Raw genomic sequence first — 25848 nt, 5'->3', positions numbered from 1 at the left:
GGTTGGAAAATAACCAAACACCTACAAGCTGTGTCCCTCCCCATGTGCCATTTCTCCCTATCTGTTCTCTAATGCAATAGTTTCGGCTTACTGGTGGAGCAAGCGCCACTTAATAGCCAAACTAAAAACAGATTCATAGATTAGCTGAATAGCCTCTGTCAAACGGGATGGGGGGTGTGGACAACCTCTGCCACCTGGTACCTTCAACAATCATTGACGGCTGCGAACGTGATAACTGCATATTCATAAATAAAGTGTGACTTAATAGTCTAATTTCCTGCATGTCTAACTCGTCTTATTTTCTGGATCTCTCTAGTTCCGCAATTCTTTGTCTTTGCTCATGGAGACTCTTAATGCAACCACGCCTCACTACGTCCGATGCATAAAGCCAAATGACGAGAAACTACCATTTGAGTAAGTGCATTATTTCCTTTCCTGCTGTACAGCCGAAAATGAACCGCTTTCCTTTTCCTGTGACTCGGCCATCATTAGGACATGCTCAGAAGCTGCCTCGGCAGAATGTATTCTGTTAGAAATGAACAAACACAGCTGGGTAGAATTGAACCGTGAAGCCATTTCAGCTACTAATTCGTTAACAGTTCAAAATGTCGTTGATATTTTAATATCATCAACAAGATGTCGATTAGTCTGCCTCTAACAAGTGGTTTGCACACACGTAATATACATGTTTGAAATCGGAGATGCATTCTGTTGGCTTACCTGACCAGTGCACAGGAGGTCACTAGCTATGACTTCCGGTCCTTGACCAGCACAATTTCATGATTATTGGCAAACGACCGTCATCCGTGGTCGCTCCATGCTTTCCCTTAGGGCGGTTAATCTGAAAACCAAAAAGTATACGCATTTTTGAAGTCTAGAAACCGCAGTGTCGTAATAAAAAAGACGGTGACTACTTGAGGAGAGTGAATGAAAGAGTGCAGTTTATTGGGCCTTGTGGAATGAAGGAAATGCTGACTGGTCAGGCCGTAATGTATGCAAGGAAAATACCTAAATATCTGCATTCGCAACTCTGTTAAAGCTACTATGGGGACAGCATTGTTTCTGTATCTCAGAGAAAATCTTGACGCTGAGCAGTAATGGAAGGAAACCGACTCTCCAGGTATGGAAGAAGAAAGTCTTACGGGATTGTCGGTTGCTTTTACTATGGCTCATGTTACTTCTGGAACCTGCATTTTCCCTTAGCCCTAAAATCAGACGAACATATTTAAAACATGTTTGATGAAAAAGTCTGAACTTTGACAGGACTATAATCTGACAGGCGTTATGATTTAAGTCAGCGTGTTCATTACCTGCATGTCATGATGCATACTTTAGTTTTGCAAGAGATTTATTATTTAGCCATGAATTACTTATCCTATGTAGCCAGGGGGACCATACCACACACCTTATTGGGAGACAGGTGTAGGCTGGCACGCAAAATACTTATCCAACCCCGCTTATCTGGGTCTTAGATCACCCTGATGAACCCCACTTTGATGTGGAGATGCAATGAAAAGGCAAAGATTACGTCAGGATTTCCCCCCAATGCCCCTAAGGGGAAAAGACACTAGGTTAAAGTAAGTGGCACACAAAAGGAAAGGCTAACAAAACCTATTTCTGAGGCTTGTGGCTCTTATTAGAATCACATGCTTTGCATAGGCTGACATCTAGTGGTTGGTGCTGAGTATTGCATGGCTTGTTTTCGAAGTTTGAAGAAGGGACATCGACAGGGCGTGTCTGTAATACTATCCCTAGTGTGACATGAACTGTACCCATGGTCCTTCACGTAATAAGTCCTCGGAACACAAATCTAAGGTTACATTAATCCTGATGGCACGCAAACAGTCCTATGCATCCATGGCAAAGTTTACGACGCATGAAGTCTGTTTCGCATTCACACACACACACACACACACACGCCAAAGCAGTTTTCGAAGCAGACGGACACTGTTTTGAAAACTACACAGTACACCAGGGCCCTTTATTGGAGGCTTTACATACAAAGCCCTTCGTTGACCCAGTAGAAATTGTATTCTGATTACAAGAAACACCATCCACGGGTACATGGACAAAAGCGCATTTTGAGTCGACAATGGACAAAGTTTGCGCTTTTGTTTATTTTTTAGAGAAACATCCAATAAAACAAAAATATATTTCACAGGATGAGGGTGTGGAGCACCATCAAAAGCACCTAGTTTGGAACATGTAACACCACAAACAGTGGTTAATATTGATGAGGATCAGCATCAAGACATTTAGGTTGATGATGATTAGGATACAGATTATGACTATGAAGTTGATACACTGTCCAGACCCCATACATCCAAGAGGAGCATGTGGCTAATTTGTCTATGTTGATCAACTTCTTTTTAATGACCTCTTAAAGAAGGCAGCTGATCACTTTAAAATTGATACCCACAAATTGGAGGAAGACACCAGAAGGTTATTTCGTACATAATATTCTTAATGAGAAAGTCAGTAGGCCAATATATTCCACTTTTGCAATCAGTAAAAAAAGCGTGTCCTGCCATCCCTTTCAACACCATCTCCCACTAGGCCAGTAAGCCTGCGTGTAGAAAAGCGGTTTAAGCCAACTCCCGCTGACCCCTTATACATTAGGCACCATTTAAAGCGAGATCCTTTAGTGGTTACCACAACCCGCAAGAGAGAGAGCGGGTACACCTTTAGCTACTGGGGTAGCTCCTCCAGATAAAGTAAACAATACATACATTAGGCCTCATTAGAATTGCAGTGGTCTGGACATGATGCCATTAAGCTTACCAGCACCCTTGTTTCCAGACCGCCACACTACATGTCTACAATAATGTCACTCTAACGGTAAGCTACAATAGGGCCCAATGGGACCTTGTTGAAGAACAATTGCACAAAGTTCCAGAAACTCTCAAAACACATTTTTGAAGACCGTGTCTTAGGGTAAGTAGGTGGCAAATTCCATTCTAAACAATTTGCTAGACGCAGCTGACACTGCTGCCAGAATTTTTGCTGAGGGGACATTCATTAAATGGCACTCGTGGCTCCGAAACCCAAGTTTCAAGCCAGAGACACAAGCAACTTCAATTAATATGCCTATTGCGAACATAATTCTTTTTGGCAAAGCAGTAGACGATGCATTTGAAACAGTTAAAAAAGAGAATGAAACATTCAAGACTCTTGGTCAAATCTCTAATATAGACTTCATGTGTACGGGTCACCTTTAACCCCTGGTGCAGGGTGAAGAGAGGGTCCCTGGAATACCCCTCCTCACCCCCAGGAACATGACAGCCTGAAGAGTTAAAAAACACACGAAGCAACTCACTATTTGGACAGCCAGTGATATCCACATATGCGGACAGATATCCTCTTAGACAACCATTCAAACCTTATCTAGTGAATGTGTTTTTGGACACAGGTGCCTCAAAACTGGTTATGGACCCAGATGCCTCAATGGATGACGTTGACTAATGCTGAGGAAAAGTGTGCTGACATCATTAGTGACACCACAATATAGTAACGTTAGCCACAAAGTAAACTCACAGCCATGCACGAAGTTACACGAACATACACAAAGAACATGCTTACTCAGTTCTGTAGATAGAGGACAGATACATATACATACTGTCAAAAGCTTATATTATTTTTCTCATTAGCAAAGTGAAGAAACGCAGAACTCAAGGGAAACTAAGAGATGCAGAGCAAACTTGCAGACGCTTATCGCTACTAACCCTATGGGACTACAGGATCATATAGGGAGATGGGAGGGACGAAATATGACTAACCTATGGGAAACATAGAACAGTATAGATATGTAGAAATCATAGTATAATTATAATAAGGATTACATGATGCTACAAGTGTGAGAAACTCATGGTGACAACAAGTAAGACAGACACAAATGATCAAGGTCAAGGGTGCTTATTGAACGGGCTGAAAAAACGCCTATTTTAAACCTAAACCTAGGATGGGAGCAAACGCGTTGTGTCAAATAAAAGGGCCTATACGTAGAAACCTATTGCCAAACCTTACAACTTATACAAAAAAGGGTGTGTGATGATTCTCAAGAAAAAAAGAAGTGTTCTCAAATAATATGTCAGAATGCGGTAGGCTGGGTCTCCCTTGCTCATGTTTTGGACACAGGGTAAGATGGTAGCTTGGAGCACAGTACAGTCTCGGGATTCTCCAGCACAAGATGACAGTTCCAATGGCAGTTCTCTGGACAGTCGATGGCCAGGTCTTGTTTCCTTTGAAAGTCTCTTGCCTCCAAGGCCTGACGTGGTCAAATAACAAAAACAAAAGTTCCTTTATCAATGAACTTTGGGCTTCACCCCTGGATCTCCCTTGGTTGGGCTCGGAACCCTCTTCTCTTTATATTCTTGGGTGATGGCTTCATCCCTGGATCTCCCACGGATGGGCTTGGACCCCTCTTGCTTCTTTATCTTCTCAGTGATGGCTTCACCGCTGGATCTCCCTCGGTCAGGCTCGGACCCCTCTTGCTTCTTGTTGGATTTTTCCTCCCTCAATTATTTGGTGTCTTTTTCTTGGGTGGTGGTTTCACCCCTGGATCGCCCTCGGTCGGGCTCAAAACCCTCTTCTCTTTATATTCTTGGGTGATGGCTTCAACCATGGAACTCCCTCGGTCGGGCTAGGACCCCTCTTTACTTCACATTCACATTTGTCCAATATCGTTGGGATTCACTTCCCTTTCTTTCCCTCAATGCGGGTTTCATGTCTCTTGCTTTCTCTTAGTGTGGGATTCCCTTCCCTTGCTTTCAAAGCGCTTGTAGATCAAAGTCTTTTGATTATACAGGGATTTTGCTCAACCCTCTGTATGACCACTTTGACCTATTTCACGCAGCCTTCTGGTACTTGTAGTTTCTCTCAAAAGGGGCTTGACCAGAGTCTTTCGAATTATCACCCACATGGTGCCGCTTTCGCTTTGCAGCTGGTCTCCCCTTCCATCTTTTTACAGTTCATTCAAAGTTTGTTAAACTTGGTTCAAACTTGCCACTCTGCGCTTTTGATTCAACACAGCCCGGTTCTTATTGATTCTCCCCTCGACTCACTGGCTGTAATGAGCTGCTTGGCTGTTGCCTCTTTGGAGTCAAGGCCGGTACCATGGGCGCGGGAGCTTCCCTCTCTCCTACTTATCGGCATAGGTTTGCCCGGTGTACCGTTGACATCTGCTCCAGGACACTTGTGCTATTGTTCGCGGTCTTGAGCTCTCCTCCACAAAGCCTCTGTGGGTGTGGGACAAAAAGGACAAGGTCACTTCTCTCATCGCCACCCTCTTGATTCCTCCCGCCTTTCACCTTCCCTTGAACTGCTGCATGTTAGCCGTCTCATTGTGCTGTCTTCCATGCTCGCCTTGCCCATACTGCACTTTCTTGCTCCACCTTTTATACCTGTGGGGAAAAGGAAGGGCTGTCAGGTGTGTGCGTGATTTGAGTCAATTGCCTGATTTTGCCTGACCATCGGGTTGGGACATGTCCGGAAAACAGGTTTTACATCAGTCCAATGTTATGGGAATGTAAAAGTATTTGTATCGGAAAAGGGGGGGCTGGAGTGTCAGAGTATCCTACAGGACTGGATAAGGAAGTTTTGTGTAAGGGACGAGAATGAGCAGGATGCCGAAAAGAAATTAAGGGATTGTGAGAACAGTAGTGTTTTGTCATAGTAGGTTGGGATTTTGGGAAATGACAATCAGAGGGACGGGGATTGCAGGGTAAGCGGGAATAGCTGGAGTTGTGACATTAACAAAGAGGATTGTGGGAATCATAGTGTTGTGTCTGATCAGGATGGGAATGGGGAAACTGATAATCAGAGGAACGGAAAGAAGAAGGATAGGGAGTATTCGAATGGGGACCAGTGAAACAAGGATTCTGGGAGTTATGCTTTTTGAGTATAACTGTGATTGGAACCTTAGAGGATTGATTAAGTACGGAGGGATTGTTGGATCTTTGCTGGAGAGACCTAACAGGAGGAAGGCAGGCAGATGCAATACAGCGCATGAAAGCCTCAGATATCTTGCCCTTCACTTTTTCTCTGGCACAATACTGCGTCTCACCTCGGGTATTACCACGCGCATAACCCTGGGTTCCCCTATCCAGGGGATCCTCCCCCGCTGGTCCACCCCCAGGAACTGGATCAAACAGCGATGGCCGTGTCCAGGCCACCTGAAAAAAGGATTCTTGAGGTCTTACGTGGAGAATACCCTCAGGTTTCTCACACAAGCCACAGGACGAGAGATGAGGGAAAGCAGAACTGGCTGCATAGAACATCAGGCCAGGGCTCACAGCCAAGGTCAGAGACAAGCAGCACATTGCAAACCTAGAAGGCGCCATCTGTAGAAAAACAAAATGCTAATAAATTGCAGACCAGAAGAGCTTGAACTCGTGGTTCCCAACCATGTGATGCAGCCAAGCTAGGCAATGGCCATTCAGCCCCGGTGGGAAGACAAACGGTTCTCAGCAACACAGACGTGAAGTGAAACATGGAATCATTAACAGCGTTGTAACGGTGAGGGCACTCTCACAGGAAAAAGTGGTTACATTGTTACATTGGGAACACATAGTTCTTCTCATTCTCGTCACCTTGAGAAGCTGCACAGAGCAGTGACAACAGAGCTGGGTCCCAGACCTGAGGAGATCAGTCAGCTCCAGCCAATCTGGGAACATAAATTCAGGGGTGCATGGCAGAGGGCAAGCGACAATGGTAATCCAGTGACCCTGCAACAATGTAATAGTTTCTAGGGGAAGGGTTAGGCCAGCCACATGACATGTGAGAACCAATAAAACAATGGGCCACATTCTGACCCAGGGATACTGGGCACCATTAAGGACACCGGTGCCGTAATCCCTTTGCGCCCTATTTCGAGGTCCCCCAATGGGACCCGTAAGTTATGTTTGGTCGGACCAAACGTATCTTACGGTTCCCGTTAGGGGACCAGGGTGCAAATAACGGCCTGGGCATGCGACGGACCATTATTTGCGCCCTCCCCATTGAGCTCTATGGGGGCTCGAATGGGGAATGGTTTGGTAAATGGGAACTTACCGGTCCCTCCAAGGTTGGAATGGACCGGTAAGTCCCCATCTCACCAAACCTGAGTCGGACCCGGTTTTGGTGGCAGCCATGGTGCAAATAGCACCATGGCTACCTCCAAACTCAGAATGAGGCCATATATTTATAGGTGCAGTCCATAAGTGTTACCACCCCAATCACCCAACCAGACAGACTCTTAGGTTTTTTGGGGAAGGGCCCATGTTATGACTTCGAAATGAAACAAAAGGGCCTGACACAGGCTCGGGAGTGATGATTCTGGGAATCTTCAAATGTCCTGTATGATCCCTGTCTGTTTCTGTAATAAACAACAGTTCTAACTTGCCCTGTGCTGTGCTCTCCATGTGTATACTGAGAAGGGTTGTTGGGCACTGGGAGCTGATGGTGATCTCGTGGTAACCCGCAGTCCTCTGGCATACCTAAGCCAACAAGTTGTTAGCAGAGGTATGGTTGGCTACGCCCATTCAGCATAAGCCGGCTCTTCCGACGCAGAGCCTGGAGAGCTGCTGGGCACCTTGCGGAAAATGAGCCCTATGGGGTGGTGCAGCCCTGTGCAAAAGGCTGTCAGGAGCCAGCATGGAAATAGCCTGCCCGCAGTCCGTGAGGAGCCCAGCAGAGCAGAAGGGTGACGTGGCAGCTTTGGGGGAACAGGTAACTGAATAGCGTCAGCAGACCACGGAATGTAAGTATTAACTCAGCTACACAGCAACTGAGGGGGGTGGTAAATCAATGTTGGGTGTGGAGTGGTAACGAGTATTGTTGAGTCTTGAGGCAAACGGTTCTAGTGAATAACCTAGACTATTGATTTAAGGGTATGGAGGGCAGAAGTTATGTGACTATTGGATTCCCTGTGGATTGGGCGTTTTAGCTCGGGTCACAGACAATGGTATCCCCGTGTTAAGGCTTGGAGTGCAGAAGGCGTTCTTTTGCTTAAGTCCGGCTAAGGTGTTTTATCTACAAGGCGATGCTGTAAGTATAGATTGAAAACAAGAAATATCAGTATCCCCTGTTAGGAGGCAGGAAGACAGCTGTGGGTTCATGTTGGGGTTGTGAAAATGTTTATGTAATGAGAAATTAGTATTGTGAGCGGTGTAAGTAGTCTCTAGCACTCCCTTATTTAGTTAAGTGGTTATGTCACCTGTAGGGCCTGTGCATAGAACTGACAACACGAGGAGGCACAGAAGCTGGTGCTGAGAATTTAAAATTGACAGAGTATGTTGTTCGGTGTTGGTGCACGGAAGGCGCATGCGCAACTTTGGTGGGTGTACCGGACGAGGCAGAGATTTGTAGGAGAGCGGTGCGCGGAGCACACCTGACAGGTTGATTGGGAGCCAGAGAGGCTCAGGAAGAATTGACCAGAACTGGTATTTGTGAAATTAAGAAAATTGAATTGAAAGTATTTTTTGTGCTTGTGTAATACCAGAAGTATTGAAAGCCTTGACGTGAGGTCAAGTAAGTATGAAGCAATGTATCAGGGGAAGTGTGGGCTGGATATGACCCCACAGCACCTATGTAAGGCCCTTCCACAATATAAGTACAAGATTTGTAGATAGAGCACAGAATGGACAAAAAGCACAGAGGGTATATTGACAAAGCCAAGGCCACAATGCGGAAGTTTCTCCAAAAATGTGCAGCAACCATTACATACACACATACAAGACACCGATAAGGAGAAGAATTTGACCAATCGGATGGCGAGATTCGAACTCTGGAAGATGTTCCAGGAAGACGAACGGGAAATAGCAAGGTGTCAATGGATGCTGAGCCAGCAGGAGACACGGGGCGCAGCACACTCGGCCCCCACTACCCCACCTCCTCCTGAGCACAATAAAGAAGGGGCTGTGGCCAGAGTGCAGGGGTTATACCAAATACGGGAGCTAAAGGCAGCAGAGGGGTACACAAATCCAATATGTCAACCTCCACCATACACCAAGGAGGAGGGGCATCCCACACGTGCAGAGGCTTAGAGACCTTCCTGGCCGAAGGAAGGGAGAACCGACAAGGGCATTTACTGACTCTAAAGACGCAGAGGGATGGGATAGGCAGATCAGGCTGGCATGAGGAGCGAATGGGGAGATCGGGTTTACACAGTTGCCCTAATTGGAAAAGGGAGGTGGGGCAACCTCAATACTTACCATGGAAGCATATAGATAAAGAAAACAACTTGAGGTGTAGGCTACCCTCATTAACCACAGGTGTGGGGAAATGGATATACAAAATGGAAAGGATGACAGGGGGACAGAAATGAGCAGTGTGAGACGTAAGGGGGCTGTTATTGGTGAACCTCGGGGAACCCGCTGATGACGTATGGAAAAGGGCGAGATACCCAGGAGTAACGTCCCAGACACGGTGAACAGTGGCGTGCCGTTTGCTAACTGCAGAGCGGCCGCATGGCAAGCTCTACAGACACAGTACCCATACATGTCAGACATTAGTGCGATTATGGCATGCAGAACGGGGGAAGAGTGTTAGGGAGCATTCTCTGTTAAGGCTAATTTCCCAAACCTAGTGAGCTTTGGTGGATTTTTTGGGGTTTATTTTTTCTCCTGCTAAGAGTGAGACTCTTTTTCTCCCACTCTTAGGCATGATTTGAGAATGTCCTTTGACTATATAATGTGTTTTATGGGCTATGGGGTCTTTTACTCCATAGCGCTTCATGTGTTTTTGGTATGTGTGTTACACAGGACCCTCAGTGCAGTAACACAGGGGTGTCATAGTGAACCCCAAACATAAACTCCATACCCTGGGACTGACTACTGTCTCCCAGGGCATGTAAAGTCACCATTGGCTTTACTAGTCTCAAATTGTGAACAGAACCAGTACAAACCATCATATTGTGGAAGTACTGGTAGGGGTAATTTGATTGCCCCTGGGTCTGTTTTCCAAGGGGGCACTGTCCAGTCCCCCCTTGTCGGGTTTCTGGCTGGTAGCAGTGGATACCATGCAAAATATTCCACTGGAATATTTCCTATGGGATTTTCCCATTCATTTTAAACACATTACTTTTTGGTGCAATGTTAAAGATACCGCTGGGTTATTTATTTAATATTTATTCCCCGGTTGGGTCTTTTTGCCAGGACTCAGTTTTAAAATGGTGTTTGTGTTCGCCTCTGAAACTCTAACCCAAGTCGAGCCCTTTGTCCCACTTTTTGGTGGGCTTCTCCACAGAAGCCCTCCAAATGGTGCCACTCTGTCTGGGGTCAACAGGATGTGTGGTAGGGGGATTAGGCACCCTGGACTGAGTTGCCTTGGCAACTCAAGTCGGACTCTTGTGTGATTGGCCCAGTGGTCAGCCGCCCGGCTCACCACTTAGCATGTTTGAGTGACAGCTAGGCTGATGAATGGGGGTTTTTGCTGCATAAAATCAGGGGTTTGGGGACTGGAACTTCAGAAGTCACCACAGGACCTAAGGAATCCGAAGAGGGGAGAATCTGAGCCATCTACAACGACGACACTACCGATGGAGCCCTGCTGTACGAACTCACCACTTCCCCGATGACAGAGGAGATCTTCTTCCAGGAGAGTCTTCTTCCCCTTGAGCTGGTGGGACCAACCAGTTCGCCTTTTTCGCCTTCCTGGATCGTCTCGTGGTTGAATCCCCCGTGCCAAGCACTCCTGCGGCCGGATAGCCACGCTTCACCACTACCGCGAATAAAAGGGTCGTACCTTTTAACCGGGAAACTCCGCGGCTGGTTTCTTCCCTGGCAGTACAACGACCTCCAGCTTTCCTCCACGTCGAGATCATCTCTTCCCTTGGACGAAGCTCCGACTTGCACCCGCTGCCAGGAACAACTGCCCCTTCTGGAGCTTCCTCACCATTTCAGGTACTGTGTCCCGCCTGGTCTCCCTTCCAACAGACTGTCCAAGGTGTCCCGTAAATCCTTGACTCTCTATCCTGGGGTGACCTCGGACCTGCTAACATTACCTTTCTGACTTGATCCAACCTCTTTTGACTTTGCTGCAAAGACTGAGTGCATTTCCACTGTGTGATCTTGGGCACATTCCGCCTTGCTCTCTCATAGAGTGGGCCTCGCCTATGAACTTTTTGCCCTACAGTAGACCCTGCCTTTCTTGACTTGCTGTGGTTTCTTAAAAGTTTTGATACTGTGTGTTTTTCCTATTCTGCCTTTTCTCTCCCTTTTTAAACAAATTATTGGAGTGCCATCTACGGTTACGCGCTCACCTCTGTTTTGCTAAATAAGTGGTGTCTTAACCTAGACTTGTCGAATAATTAACTAGGGAGGTGTATATACTTATAATGACTGTGTTTGAACTTGCTTGACATATTAGTGCCAGTGTATTTTTTATTTATTTTTATTTATTTATTTAATGTGATACAGTCTATTTCATAAACTTTACACATATTGATGAGTAAGCGCCCTATAAAGATTAAACTTCCGTGAGTAGAATAGTAACAATATAACAATAATATAACAATATAATGATAAAAACTATTTACACATATAAAATCAATCTCAAAGCTCAAAGCTCAGATAGCATATAAAATAAAAAAAATAGAGAAGGTGCTGAGAAGAAGAAGAACAAAGGGCCGGGGCAGTGACAGTTTTAGGTTACGAGTACTGATTTCAGATCTGAATATTCAATATTTCTTCTATCTTAATCCAGATATTGAAGAGAGCTATCATTTCTCGCATGCTCTCAGAGTTCATGCAGTGATGCCAGAATAGTGACGTTCCAATTGATGCTGGATTATGGGAAAACTTTCCCAGATGACAATGGATTACGTCAATCATAGTGACACATTCTGTCAAAACATGTCTTGCTGACTCTAATACTTTATTTCCTTCACACAGCCGACAGGTGCGTTGTTCCAGTGGTAACTGCTGTCTTCTGCCCGTGACCAAGAGAATAGGCAGTTGGTCCATCCTTAACAAAAGGATAAATTGTCGCAGTTTTTTTGAGTTTTTTTTTACAAGTGTGTTTTTAAATAAATAATGATATACTTTAATACCAAAGCTCTGGTCAGTGTTTGCTTGTGCTACTGTATTTTTAGCCCTATTGTGTATACTCTATATACTGCCTAACTCTTCTTGAGAGAAGTCTGACTGCTCAGCCACAGCTACCAGGTAAATCTGGGTGGCGCAGGCTGCTACCAATTGGGTTTACTGCTTACTCCTGTAACCTTAAACTTTTTGCAGTGGTCCCTAAGGGACCTGCACAGGTTTCTGCCTAACAAAGACGAAGACCCCTTGCACTTTATTCAGACTATTCAAGAACTCTGGCACCTTGAAATGCTAGAACCATGGGATAAAACACTGACATTCTCCAGCATGGGGTCTGGCATGGATTCACATGCTCATGAATATTCCCCGTCGTCAGGCTGGGAATCCTCGGTAAAGAAAAAACCAGTATCAGTTTTGTTTCTGATCTGTCTTTCGTAGTAGTAACCAATCACTGGTCTCTGCGTCATACTGACCACAGCCAATGACTGCCCTCTACCTAAGCACCGCCTCTGGCAGCCATCTTCAGATTTTTACCGCACGTTCATGTGTTGGGATCCTCGTGCTATTGCTCTCGAGCGTTGGTGCTATTTTTCACGTTTTTTCTCAAAAAACTTCGTTTTTTTCGGTCAAAAGAGCCTCAAGCTCCACCGACTCGCCATCCGATCAACGGGGACCCGTGTCGGATTCGTCTACGCCCCTCAAGGGTGAAGATTCGTCGAGCTACGCTTTTGGAGGACTCCAGAAGTTTCTCAGGCCCGGTCATGGCCCAGGAGAAGGGAAGCTCGACGCTCGGAAAGCTGTTCAGGGTCTGCCCTGGATGCCAGCTGCAAAACGTCTTCAAGGAGGACGAACATTCTTTTTGTCTTTACTGCCTACATGAGGACAAGACGCACATGGAGAAGGACTGTGCGTTTTGCGGCAACATGTCGGAGCGGACCATGAAGGACCGCCATCAACGTCTCGCCAACTGGCTGGAAGGGAAGAGCCCGTCCGGCGAGAAGAAGAGGAAGAAATCCGAGCGGTCTTCTAAGACCTTTGAGGACGCCCCGGCGACGGGGGTCCAACATAAGGCCAAGCACCGCGAGTCCGCTGGCACCGGGAGCGCCGAACGGTCGGGCTCTATGGGCGCCAGGCTGGGCGCACCCTCCCCGGCACCATCAACCGCGAGCCAACGCTCCGGGTCGGGTAAGAGGAAGGCCGAGCACCCGGCGAGGCTCATAGAGAGGCCCCGGTCGAGCTCGAAGGCGGAGGGGGAGCGAGGCACTGTCCCCCCCCCTCAAGGATAAGGCGGTGAGCGCACCTAAGGTGGTGAAGGCCTTAATCCATCCGGCCAAGCCCTCTATCGAGTCTGTCGCGGCGGCCCTGGCTCAGCCTGTGGAGGCTACGCCAGTGGTGGCGACCTCGGGGCTCAGAGTCTCCCTGCCACCTCGGAGGGAGTCCTCTTTTGTGCCCATCGATAGGACCCCCGTGAAATCCCCCGTGGGGAAGAAAAAGAGGGGGCAGGGCGTCGTCGTAGATTCGGCCTCAACCTCGGAGGAGGAGGAGCTGGTCGAAGTCTTAAGCCACGGCCTCGGCGTGGAAGAAGACCGGCCCGTCGGGATGGATCCCGACGCAGGTGACAACGACATCGTCGAGGGTACCGACGGGGCCCCTGATCGCCCGTCGGATTCCCCTCTGCCAGCGCCGCGAGACAGCTCGGCGGCCATTTTGTTGGCTATACAGTCCTTATGCTCAGAGATAAGGACGAGACTACCGTTGCCGACGGAACCTCTCCCGTCGGGAGACCCGGAACCGGGACCTTCTAGGGTTTCCCCTACCAAGAAAAGAAGGATCCACCCTCCTCCTCCTTTTCAGCCGTCGCGCCCCTTCCAGCCCTCCTCCCCTTCCACCCGATGGGATGATACGGGGACTGACACGGCAGCGACGGGTACGGACGACGAGGTATACGACGAGGATGTACCGTCGTCGCCTCCCACCAGGGCTTCTCCGCCCGGCGAGATTGGATCGTTCCACTCCATGATCGCCAGGGCATCCGAGCTTTTCCAACTCTGCCCTGAGGAGAAGAAGAAGGAAGGTTTCCTTTATCAGCGGCGCGAGGCCAAGAGGAAGACGGTCCTCGCAGTGCCTCTATTGGACGACATTTGGGATGAGGGCCTCACCCTCCTCAAGAACCCTTCCACGACGCCAGCTAGAAGAGACCGGTACGAGAAAAAGTACCGGGTCCCGGACACGGCCCCCCTGTGCCTCCGGGCGCAGCCTACCCCGGACTCCGTCGTCTCCGCGGCGGCCAGGAAAAAAGCGGGGGGGTGCGGCCTCCACATCGACTTCCCCACCGGACGGCGAGGGAAAGAAATTGGACTCTGTGGGACGCAGAGTCATCTTGTCTGCAGCGACGACGATTAAAGCTGCCAACGCCTTGGCTATCGTGGCCCGATACGAAAGGGAGCTCTGGTACAAACTGGCTCCCCTGCTGGACTTCTTGCCGGACGACAAGAGGGCAGAGGCCCTGGAGATCCTGCAGGAAGGTGAGGTGGCTTCGGACCACGCCATTACCGTTGCGACGGACATCGCCGACACTGGGTTCCGCCAGTTGGGCAACGGCGTTTGCCTTAGGCGGCATGGATGGCTCAAGGCTACGGACTTCCGTCAAGACGTTCAGACCAGAGTCCTGGACATGCCCTTCGATGGGAACAACCTGTTTGGGAAAACAGTGGACGATTCCCTTCAGGCCATTAAAGCGGACACCGAGACGGCCCGGGCCCTTGGAGTTCTGCAACAACGACGGACGCCCTTTCGGAGCAGCGGAGGCAAGGGCGCCTCCAAAGGTTCCGGCGGCGGTTTCTCCTCCTACCGTCAAGCGGCCCGCTCGTCGTCTCAGGAGGCCTACAGAGGACGAGGCAAGTCTGGCAGACCCCGCCGTCGTCGCCAAGGACAAGGCGGCAAAGCCTCGTCGAAGCAGGATTGAACCGGCCGTGGGGTCGGGCCCCCACCGAAGCACTCCGGTGGGAGGCCGGCTGGCGAGCTTCGTCAGCGTGTGGGAGTCCATCTCCACCGACCGTTGGGTGCTGGACGCCTTGGCCCGGGGCCACGCGCTCGAGTTTCAAAGAAAGTGTCCGCGCGTCCCCCCCGTGGCCAGGAAAGAACTTCACGTCCCTCAACTTCTCCTGGAGGTAAAGGCCATGCTCAGGAAGGGCGCCATCGAAACCGTCCCAAAGAGGCTTCGGGGCTCCGGAGTTTACTCGAGATACTTCCTCGTGAAGAAGAAGACGGGGGGATGGCGCCCCATCCTGGACCTGCGACGTCTGAACAAGTTCATCAAGGCGCAAAAGTTCCGGATGGTCACCCTCCAGCACGTCCTGGGTCAGCTGGAGGAAGGAGACTTCCTGTCGTCGTTGGATTTGGAGGATGCCTACTTCCATATTCCCATCCTGAAGGGGCACCGAAAATTCCTAAGGTTTGTGGTCCAAGGGCGTCATTACCAGTTCAAAGCCCTCCCCTTCGGACTACGGTCGGCACCCAGGGTGTTCACCAAGTGCCTCGCACCGGTGGCGGCGCAGCTGCGCCGCAAAGGGATCCACGTCTACCCCTACCTGGACGACTGGCTCATCCGAGCCAAGACAAGGGAGCTCGCCGTGGTTCACACGGCAAGGACCGTCCAACTTCTCACGGACCTCGGATTCTCCGTGAACTACGCCAAATCCCACCTGGTACCCGCGCAAGACGCTCTGTTTCTGGGAGCGAGGCTCAACACAGTGTCCCTTCTGGCCTCCCCGTCGGAGGAGAGGACCAGGACCATCCTGGGCAAGGTGCAGCGGATGTTGGTGGCCGACGCGGCCAAGGTGAGGTCCATCAAGTCCCTCCTCGGAATGATGTCTTCCTGTATCTACCTCATTCCCATGTGCAGGCTCCGGATGCGCCCGTTGCAGGAGTTCCTGGACGCGCGCTGGATCCAAACGACGGGCAGCTTCGAGGAAAGGATCACACTCGACGAGAGTTTCCGACGAGCGATCCGGTGGTGGGGCACCCGCGCGCATCTGACGGCGGGCATGGACTTCCAGACCCCAGCCCACCAGGAGACAGTGACCACGGATGCCTCCCTGGAGGGGTGGGGAGCGCACACCGAAAATCTGCACGCAAGAGGCCTTTGGCTCCCGACGGAGAAATCCTTACATATCAACGTCCTGGAGCTCCGTGCAGTGTTTTGGGCCCTCAGGTCCTTCCTTCCGTCCCTCAAGGGCAAGGTGGTGAGGATCTTCACCGACAACACCACCACCATGTTTTACATCAGGAAACAGGGCGGAACCAGGTCCCCAGCACTGTCCAAGGAGGCGCAGGACCTGTGGCATTGGGCAGTCGCCCAAGGGATGTTTCTGGTGCCGTTTCATCTGGCAGGGATAAAAAACACCATCGCCAACTCACTCAGCAGGGAGCTGCGCTCGTGCCACGAGTGGGAACTACGGCAGGATCTAGTGGATCGCCTCTTCCGACGGTGGGGCACACCCCAGATCGACCTGTTCGCGACGGCGACGAACTCCAAGTGCCGGAGGTTCGCCAGCAGGTTTCCCCAGGCGAGGAGCATGGGCGACGCTTTCTCATTCCCCTGGGAGGGCCTGTTCCTCTATGCGTTCCCTCCTTTGCCACTGCTAATCCGGCTCGTCAACCAGCTCAAGAGGTCACGGTGCAGGATGATCCTCGTCGCACCTGCGTGGCCGAGGCAGATATGGTTTCCGCACCTTCTGGACTTGTCAGCGTCCCCGCCAATCAAGCTGCCGGTGGACGCGGATCTGCTCTCCAGGGAAGGAGGCGCCATCCTCCACCACGACCCGAAATCGCTGAACTTGCAGGCCTGGCTCCTGCAGCGCTAGAGTTTGGAGGATACGACATACCGGCCGACTGCAGAGAGGTTCTTGCAAAGGCCAGGGCGTCCTCGACTCTTAAATGCTACGGACACAAATGGAAGAGGTTTTCTGTCTGGTGCCACGCACAGAAGATTAACCCTCTACGGATTACGGCTCCCCAAGTACTGCCGTACCTGCTGACGCTGGCCAAAGCTGGACTGGCACACGCGTCCATCAAGATTCATCTTGCTGCGATCTCCCGATACACCAGAACCACGGGCCGGTCGTCCCTGTGGTCTCATCGTCTGGTGAAAGAGTTCATGAAGGGACTGTTCAGATCGTTCCCGCCGGTGAAGGCGCCGGCCCCGGCGTGGGAGCTCAACGTGGTGCTGACCAAGCTCATGGGACCTCCGTTCGAGCCTCTGCACTCGGCCCCGTTGAAGTTTCTGTCGTGGAAAACCGCGTTTCTTGTGGCCATCACCTCCGCACGACGGGTGGGAGAGATCCAGGCCCTTTTCTGCAAGGCCCCGTACTTGACTTTTCACGACACGAGGGTAGTGCTCAGGACGCACCCCTCCTTCATGCCCAAGGTACCGTCGGACTTCCATCTCAACGAACCCTTGGTGTTGCCTGTGTTCTTCCCGTCGCCTTCGTCGCCGGCTGAGAGGACTTTGCACTCGCTGGATGTGGCTAGAGCGCTGAAGTTCTGCGTGGACCGCACGAAGTGTTTTCGGAAGACGTCACAACTCTTTGTGAACTTTGGACCTGTCAATCAGGGGAAGGCTCTCTCGAAGGCTTCCATTTCCAGATGGCTCTCCGGCTGTATCATGTACTGTCATCGGTTGGCAAACCGACCGCTGCCTGGCCGTCCGAGAGCCCATTCCACCAGAGCGATCGCAGCTACCACGGCGTTCCTTTCTGGTGTGCCCCTGCTGGACATATGCAGGGCTGCTACGTGGAGGTCGACGCACACCTTCACGAAATTCTACTGCGTCGATCGGGATTCCAGGGAGGAGTCCAGGGTCGGCCAAGCAGTGCTGCGCAACCTGTTCGCCTGAGGTGAGCCTGGTGAGGAGGTAAGATGCTTAATGTTGAGTTTGATGTAATGCTTAATGTTGAGCCTTTGGCACCTCCCGTGGTTGTGCATGTGTGTACTGCTATGTATTCTTTATTCATGAGCATGTGAATCCATGCCAGACCCCATGCTGGAGAAGGAACAAGTTACTTACCTGTAACTGTTATTCTCCAGCATGGGTCTGGCATGGATTCACATGCGAACCCTCCCGCCTACCCCTCTGCGGCTCTTCACTTGGTCATACTGCCACTTCACATGCTCCCAAATCTGAAGATGGCTGCCAGAGGCGGTGCTTAGGTAGAGGGCAGTCATTGGCTGTGGTCAGTATGACGCAGAGACCAGTGATTGGTTACTACTACGAAAGACAGATCAGAAACGAAACTGATACTGGTTTTTTCTTTACCGAGGATTCCCAGCCTGACGACGGGGAATATTCATGAGCATGTGAATCCATGCCAGACCCATGCTGGAGAACAACAGTTACAGGTAAGTAACTTGTTCCTTATTCTATCATATACTGTGCCAGGGCCTACCAGAACAGGTGCAAAGGCAACTGAAGAAGTTCGTAGGGATGGAAGCAAAATCATGGTCAGAAATACAACTCACGATAGTACATTACTGTAGGTTAATGCAAAAGAATGCAAGGAAAATGTGTGAGGAAAGAAAGCAGGAGGAGGCAAAGTTAGTACAGAAGAAGCTATCTAAATACACCATGGAAGGGGCAGTATTAACAAGCACGGGGAGGACAAGGGGCACCACAGACGGAGTACGCACCACCGCCCGCGGGAGGTGGGTTCATGGGTCAGGGGGATGCGCAGCATGGGTTCTGAGGAAGATGGGGGCCACCAAGGGGATGTGGGTATGGGCATCAGATGCAGCAGAACCAAGGGGGATTTCTGGGAGGGGGTTCGAGGATATGGGCAGCAAATGCAGTAGGGCCCAGAAGTTTTTTTTTTTGGAGTGTATCAGAGGCAAATGAAAGAACCATCCCAGTGCTCGGTGTGTGGACAGATAGGGCATATCTCAAGGGATGCAGAAGCAGGGGAGGGATACAACCAAATGGGGGAATACAATACCAGCCAGCATATCAAGGAGAATAGAACGAATTCTATGCCCAGGACCAGACACAATACCAATGACAGACACTGAACGCATACCTGCAGACACACCAGCCCATGACACAGGCACCACAAATGCAAGCGCCTATGCGGCAGTTTTCGCAAGCACCACAGATACCACAGATGCAAGGTAACACACACCATGCATACACAAAACAAATACTGCGGATCCAGAGCAGTACACAACCAAATGTCGGGATGGTGGCACACACACACTTCATGACAATGGCTCCCATTAGGAAACGGGGGGGTCACTTTAGTGGGGGGAAACCCCTTCTTGGGAAACGGAATGTCATTATATCCTCAAAAGGACAGCCAACAGACGGAGTTGATGTGTTCAATCCTATCGATTACACCCAACCCTGCAGAGGAACCACAAATAGGGGTGATGATAGGTGACAAAACCCTTTCCTTTTTTGTAGGCAGAGGGGCACTAAATCCTGCATCCGGGAAGGGAAATATAGTATGTTAGACGATGCCATGAATGCTCAAGAGTTCACTGGGGTGGCAGAAGTGGTTCCTTTCAGAGAAGATATTGCACTTTCTATAGTGGAACACGACTTAGCTTGACCCCTACTTTATTCTCGACAGACACCTGTAAACATACTGGGAAGAGATACCATGGGCAGACTTAACATGACCATTTCATTCACTGACCAGGGGATAGTGTGTTCCACACCAGGGATAAACCTTCTAAAAGTGACGAAAATCATTCACGCATATTGCGGACAGAGGGGGGTGCCATAAAACGATGAGCTGTTCCAGTATGGAACTGAAATAATAGAAAAGGTGGCACATTCCAAATGAGTACTTATTCAGGCCAGAAGTACCGTTGGATGAGAAGGAAGGGACAATAGTGCCACTAGAATTAGAGGCATTGATAGTGGGGGACGACTGGATAGCAGTGCACAGAACAGCATCTTATGGACCGCAAGTCCCGATAATGTGGGGCTTCTGAAGGGGATCAGAGCAGTGAAAATAATGCTGAAGCCAGGATCAATTTTAGCAAGAGTTAAGCAGTAACCAATTTCGAGGGAGGCAGAAAAAGACATTTATGATACCATTGCTAAACTGGTGAAGCAGGGAATCCTAGTGCCATCTGAATCACCATGCAGCGCGGCTGTGATCCCTGTCAAAAAGGCGACGGGGGGTGATGGCATTTTATACAGGACTTGCACCCTCTTAACTACATTGTAGAACAGAATTTCCTTTAGTTCCGATTTCAACTACAATTTTGTGTAGCATCCACAGAGAAGCTGCCCACTTCACATTCATAGATTTGAAGAATGCATTCTTCTCTATACCACTGCACCAAGTTTTACAGGACTTAACTTCATTTCTATATATAAATAAGAAGTGGAAACATACAAGACTTCCTCAAGGGTACTGTGAATCACCTTCCAGCTTCAATACGGTACTCGGGTACTCCAAATGGACCTAGGCAATGTATGTATGTAGAGCACGGTTATATAGTACGTAGATGACATATTAATTTGCAGCAAGACAGCGGGACAGTGTAGAAATGACTCAGTACACATGGTGACAGTACTCGCAGAAAAGTGGTACAAGGTGACAAAGCCAAGCTACAATATTGCCAGACAGAAGTGTTGTACATTGGAGAGATGATATCCCAAAATGGCAGAAGAGTAACACCAGCAAGATCAGAACCAATACACAGGACAGCAAAACCCACAACCGTAAGACAAATGCAGCAGTTACTAGGACTATGTAATTACTGCAGGGCATGGTATTCGACTACAGCACTTACACTAGGCCCCTATTGAGCACACTAAAGCGAGTACAAAGACGGGAGAAGACATTATGGTGGACAACAGAAATGACTTAGGCATTTGACGAGCTGAAGGAAGCAATGTGCACAGCTCCAGTATTAGGGATCCCAGATTATCAAATGGAATTTTACTCTCAGAAGTTCTCAAACAGAAAACAAGCATGAGGCACAAGCCTCTAGCCTATTACAGTGGGAAATTAGACCCAGTCATGAGAGGACACTATCCATGAGAGGACACTATCCATGAGAACATACATTGGCTGCCGCTGCATTTGCAGTGGACAAGTCAGCGAGTATTACCATGGGATGCAGCTCCACTCTCTATGTGGAGCATGCTCTCTTTGCAATACTGGAAAGACCGAAGAGCACGTTGACAACACAGAGAGCTCTGGGGTATGAGGTGTTACTATCAAACCCCGCTCTCGAGGTAGTGAGATGCAGACTTGTCAACTCAGCGACCTTTATCATTGACGTCTTACAGAAGGGCGACTATTCACACGACTGCACAGCACACTGTAAGGAACTCATGGTGGAAACAGTAAAGGCAGACCCAAGTGATCACAGGTCAAGGGTGTTTATTGAACTATACATGCAGGGTAGAAAAACACCTAAACTAAACCGAAATTTAAGATGGGAGCAAGCATCGACCATCAAAATGAAAATAAGGCAGTCCTTGTGGCCTCTTGTCAAAATAAATGGCCTATACTAAAAAAAAAATAATATTGCCAAATCTTTACAACTAAATATAGAAAGCGTGGGGGATAGGATTTTCAATAAAGAAAGAAGTGTTCTCTAATCATAAGTCAGGATGGGCTTTAGCCAGGGGTCTCCCTTCCCCACATTTAGAGCATGGGATAAGGTGGGACTTCTGAGCACAGCAAACGCTCTAGCTTTCACAGCACGAGCTGACAGTTCCGTACCAGCTATCAGGTTCTTCGATGGTTAAGTCTCTTTTAACAAAAGTCTTTTGCCTTCAAGGCCTGATGCATCATACAAACAAACACAAAGTTCTGCTTCACGTTTACCTTGGGTGATGATTTCACCCCTGGGTCCCCCTCTTCTGGGCGTAGACCCTTCACAAAATCGTATTCAACAAATCGACTAAACAGTTCCTTTTTCAATGAACTTTGGGTGATGACTTTCCGCCCCGGATCTCCCTCTTTCGGCTCAGACCCCTTTCAGATGTTAGCCTCCCCCTTTGGGTTCACTGTGGCTTTTCTTACTTTCACAAATCTTAATGTCTTTTTAAAAAGTTCTTTGGAATTCGCTCCTTTTTGTCAGCTTCCTTCTACCGGGTTCACTCTTGCCAACATTTACACACAGTTCATTGTGGACACCCCTTGGTCGGGCTTACTTCGGTCAACAGACTGTTCATAGGGAATTTAGACCTCACCCCTTTTCATTAGCATCCCTCTGCCGGGTTCACTCTTGCCAACATTTACAAAACAGTTCACTATGGGACTTTTAGACTTTGCCCTTTTTCATTAGCATCCCTCTGCCGGGTTGACTCTTGCTAACTTTTACAAAACAGTTCACTATGGGACTTAAACTCCGCCCCTTTTTGTTAGCATCCCTCTACCGAGTTCACTCTTGACAACTTGAATACACTGTTTTTACGCTAATTTCACCAAGCATGATTAATTTCCCTTCGCAATCATCTGTCGGTCCAAGATTTTCGACGGTACAGAGGTTTACAAGACCCCTCTGAGACCACTTTGGCCTCTTCTTGCCTGCTCCCAGGGGCTTCTGGTTACGGTAGTTTCCTGCTTGAGTACCCATGTGGTGCCGGCCTCCTCTGTTTGCTGGTTTCCCCCTATTTCCTCAATCGTATCTTTAAGCCTTTCAAAGTTCAAATTAACCGTTGGCTACTTTTCGTTCAACACAGTATGGTTTCTTATCGATTCTCCCCTTGATTCACCAGCTGTGATGAACCGCTTGTCTTTCTTAATCCTTGGAGTCAAGGTTGGTACCGCCAAGACCAGCGTCCTGCCCTGGCTTGGTTATCAGCGGAGGAAGGTCTTGCATACCGTAGACATCGGCTGAAACACACATTGGCTATTGTTCGCGGTCTTATCATTCCTTCTGCAGAGGTTTTACAGGCCTTGGTCGGAAAGGGCAAGTTCCCTTCTCTCCTTGTCACCCTCGCTGCATGCACCGTCTTTCTCCTCCTCTTGAACTGCAGTGCTCAGTTAGCTCTCACGTTGTGCTGTCTGCCTTGCTCATCCTGTGCCCTTGTGCTCCATCTTTTATCCCTGTGGGGACAGGGACAGGGCCGTCAGGTGTGTGTGATTCTGGTCAATTGCCTGACTTTGCCTGACCCTTGTATTGGGACATTTCAGGTAAACACTCTGGTGTTTGTCCATTGTCTTTCATGTTGTGCGAAAGTGTTTGTGTCGAAAAAGGGGGCAGTGTTTTAGAATATCCTATGTGGTAGGATGGGGAAAAGGTGTTGAAAGAAGCGGGATACCGCGTCTCACACATCAGTGTCCCACTCCCACTTCCCAAGGACCCCCCCATCCAGGTGATCCTCCCTCACTAGTCCACCCCCAGATACTGATCCAATAGCGATGGGCGTGTCCTGGTCCCCTGGATGACAGATCCCCAGGCACTAGCCAGGGAGACACCTTCAGGTTTCTCACAAAACCTAGAAGAATTCAGTGACACTCACAAGGTACAGGAGGACCCACTTGAGAGGGGAGACATACTTTACATTAATGGGTCGTCAACCATTGACCAAACGACTGGAGAAAGGCATACTCGGATAGCAGTTGTGAGGTTGAGTGAGGACGGGACAAGCGAGTTAGTGACAAGCGCACATCTGCCATCACATTACTCAGCACAAATAGCAGAATTAGTGACCGTAATAGTGGCATTGGAGCATAGCCAGGAGAAGGAAGTGACAATTTATTCAGATTCTTCCTACGTGACATTCACAGTGCATTCTCGGCTGTCATTTTGGATGAGGAGGGGCTTCAGGCATGCTGATGGGACATCGGTGCAGCACGCACACCCATTGGGCAGATTGGTAGGGGTCATAGATCTCTGAGAGCAAATAGCAATAGTGAAGTGCCAAGCACACATGAAAGGGGAGGATCCCATCTCCAGGGGTAACAAAGCAACAGATGCGGAAGCAAAACATGCCACCTATTTTGGGGACATTTTAGAAATGGAGGCCTTGTCCCATGCGCGCGATTATATAAGAACTACGATACTAAAAGAAGGGTACAACACATTATCAGTGACACCGATTATGGAGCTGCACGGAGTGGCACCCACGGAAGAAAAGGAGCTGTGGATGAGGAGGGGATGTACAGTGTCTCCGACAGATGCCCTATGGCAGCAAAACAATGCAGGGAACGTGATAATGCCATTCTCATTATTGCACACATCACTGACACAATTACACTATCCGACCCATACAGGGAAGGAGGTGCTTGTTGTTCGTATTGGAGAAACATGGTTCTGTCCAAACTTGGCAGAACACATGTCTGAATTAATGACTAATTGTCTAGTGTGTAAACAATATACTGCAGGTCATACATTGAGGGTAGTGAGAGGAGCCATACCTCGCCCAGTGGGTCCATTCCAACACCTGGACGTCGACTATGTCGACATGATCCAAGTTTGCCAAGGGTACCACTACATGATAGTGTTTGTGTGTTGGATCAAGGCCAGTCCTTGTTCCCATCCAGACGCCCTTAGAGCGGAAAAATTCCTGGTCCGGGAGATATTCCCATGATGGGGCATGTGTGAGATCCTCTGGTCTGACAATGGCCCTCACTTCACCAATGACATGTTCCGGCTCATCACAACCTTGTTAGGAATCCAACACAAATTCTCCTGTGCCTATCACCCGCAAGCAAACACAGTGTGTGAGCGCCTTAACAGCTTGCTCAAGGAGGCTATAGCCAAAACTAAAAAGACACTGACTGAACAAAAACTGGCTCAATTGCCTTCCTATAACCTTGTTCGCACTGTGCAATAAGCCTGGGTCCAACCACCATTTAACCCTGTATAAGGTGGTGACAGGACGGCGCATGTGACTCCCACTAGGACAATCAAAGATGCTGAAAATGCATCTGATGTGCTGGGTCAAGAAATGGACGAGTACGCAACTTCCTTAATTGCTAGTGCCTCTTTTATTTCTCACCAGCTTCAAAGACAACAGGAGAGGCCTGAAGCTTGAGAAGAGAGCGACAGCACCGAAACCAACGAGGACTTAAGCAGCCACCTTTGTATCCAGGTGATAAAGTACTTCTGTACAATTTTTCCCGAAAGTGGGATGCCCCGCGGTCGAGCTGTCAAATTGGTCAGGAAGGATACTTGGAACTACCACCTTGACATCAAGCCCTACAAGTCGGTGGCCTCTCCCTGCACCGACAGCCACAGGGCCAACGATCCTCAACAAGAAGAGCAAAATAATAACCTGGAATGGTTACTCGCTCATGGGCAGGAGAGATAGGGCAAGGATTTCCTACACATCCAGAGTGAGGGTACACTGTTATTTTTCTTTCCGCACACATTCATTGTGAAAGTGTGACTGTTTTTATTGCATCTGTTCCATGATTCACTGTGTGCCTCATCCCAAAATCTTCCAAGGCAAATTTGTCCAATTTGTTAGAAGAACCAACACCACACGGAGATGTCATCCTAATGTTTATTTCTTTGTCTTCATACCATATCTGGCCCAAGTCTATCCTCTCCTTGAAAGGGGAAATCCCTCAATCCTTGCAGTACTCTGGCACCCTAGAATTAAGGTTGTGTAGGAACAGCTATTCCTTCTTGCAATGGCCGATTACTTTGACTCCGGGCCTTTAACAAATACAAAATTAACTCAATAACGCTTGCTTTGTGCATTTGAGGCATGCAACTGATATCTTCAAACTGCACCAGGACTGAGGCAGCGTAAATAATGGAAACGGTTATTAAAGAAGTGCTTATTTTGTCCTCTCTCTTATTTCCAAGTGGTGTTTTTGCTTTTATTTTTTGACGAATATGTCTTGTTTCTAGT

General features: G+C 49.0%; 1 protein-coding gene across 3 annotated transcripts in view; it reads left to right on the top strand.

Annotated features, from left to right (window-relative positions):
- The window catches only part of MYO5C (myosin VC), a 1282854-nt gene that overhangs the window by 582645 nt on the left and 674361 nt on the right, over nucleotides 1-25848 (top strand). For all 3 annotated transcript variants that reach the window (XM_069624842.1, XM_069624843.1, XM_069624844.1), the window contains one exon: nucleotides 317-414. In XM_069624842.1, the coding sequence (XP_069480943.1) occupies nucleotides 317-414 (98 nt within the window). The remainder of the gene's footprint in view (nucleotides 1-316; nucleotides 415-25848) is intronic.

The sequence above is a fragment of the Ambystoma mexicanum genome, chromosome 11 (genome assembly GCF_040938575.1).
Source record: "Ambystoma mexicanum isolate Mex_15411 chromosome 11, UKY_AmexF1_1, whole genome shotgun sequence".
Classification (NCBI taxonomy): Eukaryota; Metazoa; Chordata; class Amphibia; order Caudata; family Ambystomatidae; genus Ambystoma; species Ambystoma mexicanum.
Note: the sequence above shows the minus strand (reverse complement) of the source record. Positions and strands in the feature narration are given on the sequence as shown.